This window comes from Eptatretus burgeri, chromosome 13, assembly GCF_056783735.1.
Source record: "Eptatretus burgeri isolate ZD-2024b chromosome 13, Ebu_testis_v1, whole genome shotgun sequence".
In the NCBI taxonomy this organism is placed as follows: domain Eukaryota; kingdom Metazoa; phylum Chordata; class Myxini; order Myxiniformes; family Myxinidae; genus Eptatretus; species Eptatretus burgeri.
Window position 1 is genome coordinate 43,868,662 of NC_140973.1, and position 10,327 is coordinate 43,878,988.

The following is a 10,327-nucleotide window of genomic DNA, read 5'->3' on the forward strand; positions in this document are numbered from 1 at the left end:
GAGGGGAGAAGGAAGGGAAGGAAGTCAACATGAGGGGAGGGGAGGGGAAGGGAAAGCAACATGCAGAGATTTCAGTGTGCAATCAGAGATTACTAGCTAGCTGCAATACTAGCTCTTCCACAAGCCTCGACTATGGATCCAAAAAGGCCCTCCCTCTGAAATACCAATCAGACATTTCATCCTCGGCTCGGGAATCGATCCCAAACTAGCCAGTTCAACGGTTAGTGCATTACCTATTCACCATACTATTGGGCACATGAAGCAAAGAGGACGGGAAATTTGTGAATGAATTTGGAAAACATGTAAATTTACAGTGATGGATTAAGGAAGTGAAGTGACAGTGGCATAACAGGTGTGCTGGTCACTTACTGTCTGAAACGGAACACTGCAGTCCCTGTGGAAGGATGGTGATAGAGGTAAGGTACAGACAAAGGAAAATAAAATCAGCGCAGTCTGTAAAGAATACAAATGGAAATTTGTATTATATTTACAAAGGAAAATTAGTACCAAAGGAAAATTGTACTAATGCAGGAAGTCATAAAATGATTATTCCACAACAAAGTCCATTACACAACACCGATACCAGTCCAGGTCTGATGGAGAGTTGTTGAATTTGGAGAGACAGCAAACGATGAACATAATTGTCTGTATTGGTCTCCATAAATGTCTCCACATGCAGCATGTGATACCATGAGATTTGTGAGTGCGACGTATCCGCAGGATTAAGGGGCGTAAAGCAAGACAGCACCCAAGTGGGACAAGCACGTTTATTCCCCGGAATGCACGCACTGCGCATGCGTGCCTCGGTTACTTTACACAGAACATGTCAACATTCCCCCCAACCCCCCAAAGAACTATACATTAGGGCAAGGTATAATCATTACAGGTTCGATCGTTCAGATGCCTTGGTAGTGCGAGCAGGTCATCGCAAAAGTGGTGACTGCACTTGTGGAGTACTGATAGCAGCATATTCAGGTGGAGGAAGACAAGGAATAGGTTCAAACTCTCTGTGATCGGTTTCAGACAATCGGGTTCAGATGCATCGGGTCGTGGCACTTGACTCAACTGGAATAGATACCAAGGGGTCACTTTCAACTGGCTGAACATGGATAGGTTGGAGTATTTGGTTAACAACGCCTTAGGCGCAGTTGGTCAATATGTTTACGTACTGTAGGTCCATGTGACAGTTCCACAACAAATAACGAGTTGCCAATTCAATTGATCACATGACCAGTGAGCCATTTAGGTCCACGTCCCGGATTCAGCGCAAAAACAAAATCGAATACATTGATGACACATGGGACTGAGGTCCTGTCATGGCACCACTTCTGTTTAAACTGGTGGTCAGTAGTTCTGGACAAATCATGAGGATGGATCAACGCTAAGTGGGTCTTTAGCATTCGACCAATCATCATTTCCACGAGTGTGCGTCTGGTGGTTGCCTGCGGTTGTGTCTTACAGTGTATGTAAATAAAACGTGTGACAACCTCATCTGCAGAGAAGAGCCATCATTCACCTTTTTGAAACCACTCTTTATCACCTGGACAACTATCTCATCCTGACCATTAGAAGCATGTTTAAAGGGAGCACTGTGTTAGTGCTTGATACCATTCTGTTTTAAGAAATCCTGAAACACAGTGCTGGTGAAACATGAACCATTATCACTAACCACACAATCAGGTAAACCATGAGTGGCAAATATAGCACGTGAATTCTCAACCTTGATTTCGCCGATACTGGATGATAAGGCTAAACATTCCATCCACTTTGAATGAGCATCAATTACAACCAAACACATCTTCCCAAAGGATGGTCCAGCATAATGTACGTGAAGGTGAGACCATAGTTTATAATGCCAGGACCACATGTGAAGCGGTGCTTTACATGAGTTTCAAGTGGTAGCCTGAGACACGGAACAATGATGAATGTAGCGCTCTGGATCTTCATCTATACCCAGCCACCAAACGTGGCTCCTGGCAATTGACTTCATGGTCACAATGCTGGATGTGATTCGATGTCATTCAAAACACACTTTATTCCAACTCTTTGGAGGTACAATAACCCTGTTGCCCTGCAGCAGACAGCAGGCAGCCAGAATGTAAGGACAGCTCATTTTATGAGCAAGGTATAGTCTCACTTTCTCATGGAACTCACCAGGTCCAGTTGACCAAATGCCACTGATAACACTGTTTTTTCACACATATGGTTGGGTCCACATTCGTCCATGATTCAATTTGTTTTGAAGTGATTGGAGCATCATCGCAGTCGAACACGCTCACTGCATTAAAACATCTCCTGGTACAGGTACAATACCTGGAATAACAGGTAGGGGTAACCCACTGAAGGTGTAAGTGCAGAAATTCTCACTGCCAGGACGATACCTTGGTGAATGGAGCAATTGTTTCGCCTTAGCAAATGCATTACTACACTGTGTGGACCACTGCCATTCAACACCTTCACGGAGTCACGTGTGGAGAAGTTCGAGAATGGTGCTCAGATTTGGAAGGAAATTACAGTAATAGTTCAACATACTTAGGAACGCGATACGTTCTGTAGCATTTGCAGGAATATGAGCGTCATTGATAGCCTCAGTCTTAGACTTTCTGGGCCTAATTCCATCAGCACTGACAACAACAAATTCAGTCACCGACTGACCTGCCTTGCTCCAGTGCATGTAGAACTTGTACCGAGGCACAATTCTCCAGGTTTCGGCTTGTATTTTCCACGATCTCGACAAGTTCATCATAGATCTTGTCCTTTGGTTTATCGGGGGAAATGAGGTCCTTCATCAGGGCATATGTTGATTTGCTGCACACGGTGAGCAGAATGGCCCTGCACTGATCACCTTCTTCTGCTACCGCCATCTTGTTAGCGATGAACTATTGTTCCAAGCGATTGGCAAAATCTTTCCAGTTTTCATCCAGCTGGTACTCTGACAGAATCCCCATGGATGCCACAGTGAGCAATGCCAAATGAGCAATGCGTCAAACTCGTCGCCAATTGTGACGTATCCACGGGATTAAGTGATGTATAGTAAGACAACACCCAAGTCGGACCAGCACATTCATTCCCCGGTATGCACGCACTGCGCATGCGTGCCCCGGTCACTTCACATAGAACATGTCAGTAAGAGATTGGCAATGGTGAGAGAGTAGCGAGCAGAGGCAGCGGTAAGGGTTTCGCGAGCTGAGGCAGAGGTGGTAGCGGAGGCAGCGGTGAGGGTGTAGCCAGCAGAGGCAGTGGTGAGGGTGTAAAGAGTGGGGGACAGTGGTGAGGGTATAGAAAGTGGAGGCAGTCGTGGGGGTTCAGTAAGTGGTGTGGGAGCAGGCATGGACAAGGGTGGAGTGAGTGAAATAGGTAAGAAATGGCCAGAATGATGTTTTTTGTTTGCAATAAAGCTATTAAACATATGCAATGGTATCTTCCTCATTCTGTGACTTTCTGCAATTTCTCTGGGATTCCAAACATATATGTCGCATATGGGTGGAGTATGGGAACGAATGATCGGTGTCTGTCGTAGAATCCTCAACGCGATTCTCTTAGAGACAAAAGTTTCTCCAACCCACGAATTCCTTACTACCTTCCTGGTGGAGGTATGCACTATCATCAACACTTCTCCACTTGCACCGGTGTCTACAGATCCAGACGTGCCAGAAATCTTGACACCAGCAGCACAACTTACCATGAAGACGACACCTCCGTGCACCACAAGGTGATTTTGGTCATCCTATAGACATCTTCGGCTATCAGTGGTGAAATGTACAGAATTTGGCGAATACCTTCTGGTCAAGATGGCGCAAAGAATATCTTCCAACCCTGCAGCCCCAGTGGCAAGTCAAAAAATCGCAACCTTTGTGTCAGTGACATCGTTCTACTGAATGTGGATATGCACAGGAACGACTGGCCCAATGAACGCGTGCTTGAGACGTTGCTCAGCGTCGAGGGTCGGGTTCGGAAAGTGTGAATCCACACCATGAAGGACGGCAAACCCCATATCGACATGCGACCCATAACTGAGGCCGTTCTGCTTATACCAGTTGGGAAAGAGTGAATTCCTTCATTGTGTTCTAGTGATTGAGAATTTCATATTCTCATGTTATTTTCCACTACATCCCTATCCATTAACCATAGTCTGGTCCATGAATTTAGTGAATATGTATGATGTTCTATGTAGTTAGTTTATTCAAATTTTTTATAATGTTCATAAACAATTTGACAATGTTTCAAGCGAAGGTGGCTATCCTGGTTCTGTGTTCATGTAATTCTCTTTGCTGAATCAATTGCTGTAGTGGTTTATGTAAAAAAAAAACAGCCAAGGAGTGTGATGTAACAAAGTTTGAATGTAAAATGTGTATTTATGTTCCACCCATGTCTTGCCTCAAGCATATTTATGCTCTGCCCTTGTGTTGCGTCATCTCCAAGGCAGAGGGCAAGTGGACTCTTCCCCAGTCCGGGGGACGCGTGTCTTTTTTTTGGAAAAGGCATGGTTTTTACCGATGCATTTTTAGTGTTCTAAGTTAAAGAAAAGGTGATTTGAAACTCTGCAAGTGTTGGTTAAATTGCCTGGAGCATTCCTATTCAAGAATCGGAACACGTAGGCCATTCCAGGATAACACCCTCGTATTATTAGTCTCCGTTAGATTTATGGATTGGGTCTCGTCCGTCCATCCGTCCGTCCGTCCGTCCGTCCGCAGCCATATCTCAGACATTTATTGACGGGTTTTGTTCAAACTTTGCACAAGGGCAACACATGATGGTGTGCATATGCATATAATTTTGTTTCATGATTTGATGAAAGATGGCGGACTGGCAGCCATTTTAGTTGTAAAAACCCAATGTTGAACACGTCACCAATCATTTCTCAGAAATGCATTTACCGATCTTATTCAAACTTGGCGCACAGATATAATGAATGATGGCTTACATATGCGCATTATTTATTTTCGAGAGCAGACCCAAGATAGCCGATTGGTGGCCATTTTGTTACCCAAGTGTGTCCCCAACCATTTATCGAACATGCATGGTCCGATTTTGTTCAATCTTGGCACAAGCACAGTTTATGATGGCATACACGTGCCCCTCACTTTATTTTGCGATCTGATCAAAGATGGCCAACTAGTAGACTGGCGGCCATTTTAGCTGAAAATAAATATGGGCTAGCCTTTTAACTCCTTACAGAAAAATTACTTAAACAACGGGGGCTATGACATTTTATGTCTTCTTCTCCTTGTTTGTAATCAAGTGACGATCATATGAGCACAAAGAAACTGTTATATTAAAAACAACAAAATTGGTTGTCCGTTCAGTGTTCCCATCTGAACCAATAGTGGTGCAGGATGCTCTGAACCCAGCTTCAAATCCCTTATACTACAAATTGTGTATTTATTGTGTACTAATATTTTAATTCTTGTTAACCAACAATGATGTCTCCCATATCTTTGTCCTGCATGTTATTTGTGAAAAAGTTCCTCCATGAGCATTAGATCATGGGCAGCACACCATTAGGCTTTGTAAGAGGTTAATAAGAACATGTATCCACATTGCACTCCAAAAGAACCCACCTGTGGTCCACAAGAGCCGCAAGTGCCTTCCTCCCTGCCTGTAGCTCCCATCGGTCCTAGAGCAAGCAACAAGCACATCAACAGCGGCGCTCTCCATGCCAGACAGCAAGAATGGCATACATGCCAAGGTTTTCCCGTCTGTAAGACAGAAACTGTTGCTCCTCTCAATTCCACTTTCACAGTTCGATTCATTTTGCTCTCATCTTGCGTTGAATGCGTTTTCTGCACTTGAGATGAAAATGCACGTTTTTACTCTGGGCTTTACACAGCATAACTTCACCAGTAACACAACAAAATACTCTTCTTCCTCCTCTGTATCATTTTGACCACACCCTAGCTCAAGCTTCTCTGTGCACATTTATCGCTATACTGCATTCCAGCTTACTCTTCCTTTTTGTGCCCACACACAAATAACTTTCCATTCATGAGGGCATTGAAGGGGAGAATTGAAGCAAGTGTTGTCGTTTTGTTTCAATGTGGTCTTGGGGGGGGGGATGGAGAGGGGAAACGTGGGGGGAAGGTGTTAGAGAAAAGTGTATAAATGCATTTTGTGCATTTTATTGTGTACAATAAATTAATAATGCGGAAGATAAAGTTAGAGAAAGGATAATTGATCGACTTCACTTTTTATTTTTGCAGCCAAAATAATTTATTATCAGCATTATTAATATGTTCTTTTTTAAATAGTGATCGAAGGTTTTTGAAAGAACTTGTACTCACATCCTATACAGGAGAAAGACAAGGAGAAACAATCGGTGTACTTTTACATTAATTACAAGGACATTAGACGAAGACACTGGACAAATCAACACAGAATATATGGCTTTTGAACTTGGGAACATCATGACCAACGTGCTCAGACGGAAATTTTCAAAAAATGCTTATTGTTGCAACAAAAACCTAAAAATCCTGAAATATTTTGTCCAAGTACTGCTAAATGGAAAGGTTTGGAAATTGCCAAAAAGGCGATTTGTAGTCTACAGTGTTCAAGTGTATAATTAAATGGAAAAAAAATTAAATTAAGGTTGTACGAAAATAAAATTCCGGAAGTTTACGACCGTTGATGCAGCATCTTTTACACCACCTTATTTAACATGTTACATTAGTTTTTCATGGCTGTTATTTGTGTCTATAAAGCAGTAAGTTTCCTGTTTGAAATGATTTTCAACTTGTTTGACTGCCAGGCAGACAGATAGTAAAACATAAAAAGTGAGTGCACTCCTCTCTGTGCATGCACGATCAGGACAAATTCAGAGCCAAAGTACTGCTGAACTACAGGTTCGTTTTCTGATTCGCGTTCAAAATATAACATTCAATGAAATCAAATTGTTCCTCGATCATAAACTGACGTTTGTAGACACACAAAGTGAACCAATCGTTTAACCCTGCTTTTCACTTTGCTTGTGTGCAGAGTAAAAATATATCATTGTCTTACGACTTACAGGATGGTGCAGAGTTGGCACCCTGACCTTTGAGCTGTCTGTTTTTTTTTTAATACTCCTCCAATGGCAAACATTAAGGTGGTCCAGGGATGGTGTTGTGTCCATGACTTTTTTGTATACAAAGTCGAGACTTGTGGAGGCGATACTGGAGAACATAGATCAGGACGTAACAGAACAAAAGGAATGGGAGAAAGAGGAGGTAAGCACAACAATAGCAGAGGTGAGGGACGAAATAGAGGGAGACTTGGACAAATAAGGGGTGTGGGGAAGAATGAGGGTTAGGGGAGAATGCACAGAGTGGACAAGAGGGATACAGAAGCAAACTAGAAGGGCACTCGGTAGAGCACATACCTCCGTCATGGTAATGCCTCATCCATGAGAACATATCGGGCCCAATACATTTTTGAAATATCATGCCATACAGTACTATATCGTTTTTGGCCCAATATCTCAATCGTGAAGAATCACTTAAAAAATTAAATAATCATCGTATCCAGATCCAGATTCAGATCTTTACCAAAATCGAATAATTTCTTCCTTGCACACACCCAACCTGTCCACCATGTTTCATCCGAATCAGCACAACAACTTTTTGAGATATCATGCTATATATTAATTTAGCACTATTTCTCAAAGGTGAAGAATCACTGAAAAAATTATCAGATGCAGATCCGGATTTGGAGCTTCAAAATCGAATCAATTCTTCCTTGTCACACACCCAACCTGTCCACCAAGTTTCGTACAAATCCGTCCACAACTTTTTGAGATATCGAGCTATTTATCGTTTTTGGCCCTATCTCTCAATGGTGAAGAATCACTTTTAAATTCTGGTAGTCGGATCCAGATCTGGATCTTCACCAAAATCTAATCAGTTTGTCCTTGTCACACACCCAACCTTCCCACCAAATTTCATCTGGATCCGTCTGCAACTTTTTGAGATGTCCTGTACACAAACAAACAAAATGACAAAGAGGGGTGAAAACATAACCTCCTTCACCGTCGGTGGTGGAGGTAACTCTGAGGAAGGAATATTTGGAAAGAGGTGGGCTTGGGAATGGGGGTTAATGGGGGAAGAAGAGATCAAGGTTTTGTCATGGGGATCATCTGAGATGGTGGTGAACAGCTGTCTTGAAGAGCAGGAGGGAAGGAAGTATGAGATTGAAGAGAATGTGGAAGTTGATTCCACAAGCGGGGGAAAAAAAGAGGAACGAATGAGTGGAGGTGAGCTATGATTCTGGATTTTGGGAGTTTCACGAGAAGGGAGTTGATTGTGGACCGTATAAGTATACGCCCTGCAGAAACCACTGCCTCCTCGAATGGTCTCTTCCTGCGTCCGGGTTTCCTTATGTCTCTGTGCATTAACATCACAAAACGGAATGGTCAAAGTCGTACGACAGCAGATCATATATTTAATTTCTACGAGAAGTAAACATGGTTGATAAAAAACCTGTCTGACAGGAGAACAGCAATTCGACCGCAAGATGCCATTGCTGATAGTTTTTTGAACCCACATCAGCTTGTTCCACCCCTTACGTATGTATGTATGTATGTATGTATGTATGTGGGCCACTAAGCCAACAACATTCATTCCATCTTACTCTGCAAGTGAGCATATTGATGTGTGATATGATTTCACAACGTGGCCAATAACGACGAATCAGGATAAAGTTCCAATGGAATTCGCACCACAAGAGTGAAATTCCAGCTCGACGTGATGACATGCTGCAATGCCAGGTGGTTGGCACTCTGCAGGTAATTTGAACTTGTCATTTATCAATAAACCTGGAAAATTACTAATCCTTATAATCAGCTGCAACAATCTCTTCCAATGGTGGTTAACATACTCTTTCGATTGATAACAAACATTCCATGAATGCAATGAGCCATTCGCCACCACACCTCCTCCACATAGTACATTCTACATTAATAAATGTCAGTGTGTCTCCTCCATAACTCCAAAACCATGAAACCTAACAGCCTGAGATTTTGTATGCACACTAAGGAAACTCCAAGGTAGTGCATGAGTGAAAATTGAGTGTTTGGGTTAATTAAAACACCCATTTTGAAGATAATTAACGGCCTTATTTAATTATATCCTTTATCATGCACATCCTCGGCCATTTCACTCTCCCTCAATGGGGTCTGAAGGCGCATCTTCGGTTACTGGCAACAATGATTTTTTTTTGAAGAATGCAGTAGACATTAAAAAAAACCCTCTCCTCAAGAATGGCTGCACAGATCAAGGGAAAACTTCACACACGTTCTCCAACTCTTAAGGATACCGGAGTGTTCACCAATAAATCATTCTTCAAAAAATCTGGCAGCTAATATTTTTTGAAGAATAAATTATATTTTGAAGAATGCAGTAAACCTTAAAAATCCTCTCCTCTAGGACGGCTGGACAGATCGTCGGGAAACTTTACAGACATGTTCTCCAAAACCTTTGGGATACCGGGCTGTTTATTCATGAACACCGTGGTATCCCCAAGGCTTGGAGAAAATGTATGTGAAGTGTCCCCTTGATCTGTCCAGCCGTTCTGGAGAAGATTTTAATGGTTTATTCTTCAAAAAAATCATAGCTGCCAGACCATGTGACATGATTTATTCGTGAACACTGTGTTATCTCCAATGCTTGGGGAACATGTGTGTGAAGTTTCCACTCAATCTGTCCAGCCGTTCTGGAGATTTCAATGGTTTAGTCTTAAGAAATCAGAGCTGCAAGACCATGCAACCTGTGATTTATTCTCAAACACCCTGGTATCTCCAAGGCTTGAGGAACATGCCTGTGAAGTCTCCCCTTGAACTGTTTAACCGTTTTGGAAAATAATATTTTCAAAGGTTTATTCTTCAAAAATCATCACTGCCACACCATGTGAAAAATACTGCCCCACCATGTCACCTATGTTTACTCGTGAACACCATGGTGTCCCCAAGGCTTCGGGAATATGTGGATGAAGTTTCCCCTTGATCTGTCAAGTCATTCTGCAGGAGATTTTTAAAGGTTTATTCTTCAAAAATCAAAGCTGCCAGACCAATAAATCATAGGTTACATGGTCTGGCACCAAATGCTGTCTGCCAACGGCTTGGTTGCCAACACCTTGTCCGCAGCCGCCTACAACTTTTCTGGGGACACACACACCTTGAGCACATCCACCCAAACGTCTGCGGCTTCCTGAATGTTATCCGCAGCCTCACAAACATTGCCTGCGGCCGCCCAAACGTCATCCGTGGCTGCCAATCCTTTGGCCGCAGACGCCCAACTACACCTTGTCTGTGGCCGCCCAACCACCCCTTGACCGTGGCCGCCTATGCCTTGTTTTGGGC

At 42.9% G+C, this 10,327-nt stretch overlaps 1 protein-coding gene and 1 long non-coding RNA gene across 3 annotated transcripts in view; one reads left to right on the forward strand and one right to left on the reverse strand.

The window, feature by feature from the left end:
- Window positions 1–5,901, reverse strand: part of LOC147014329 (interleukin-17 receptor C-like) — a 32,274-nt gene extending 26,373 nt beyond the window's left edge. The window contains exons 1-2 of one of the 2 annotated variants that reach the window (XM_085852240.1): window positions 5,562–5,901; window positions 370–394 (exon numbers count right to left, since the gene is read on the reverse strand). In XM_085852240.1, coding sequence (XP_085708366.1) covers window positions 370–394; window positions 5,562–5,753 — 217 coding nt within the window. In that variant the 5' untranslated portion in view covers window positions 5,754–5,901. The remainder of the gene's footprint in view (window positions 1–369; window positions 395–5,561) is intronic. The other variant, XM_085852241.1, reaches the window with a different exon arrangement.
- Window positions 5,902–8,622: 2,721 nt separating this feature from the next.
- The window catches only part of LOC147014330 (uncharacterized), a 29,231-nt gene continuing 27,526 nt past the window's right edge, over window positions 8,623–10,327 (forward strand). The window contains exon 1 of the long non-coding RNA XR_015050733.1: window positions 8,623–8,755. This is a non-coding gene — a long non-coding RNA (uncharacterized LOC147014330). The remainder of the gene's footprint in view (window positions 8,756–10,327) is intronic.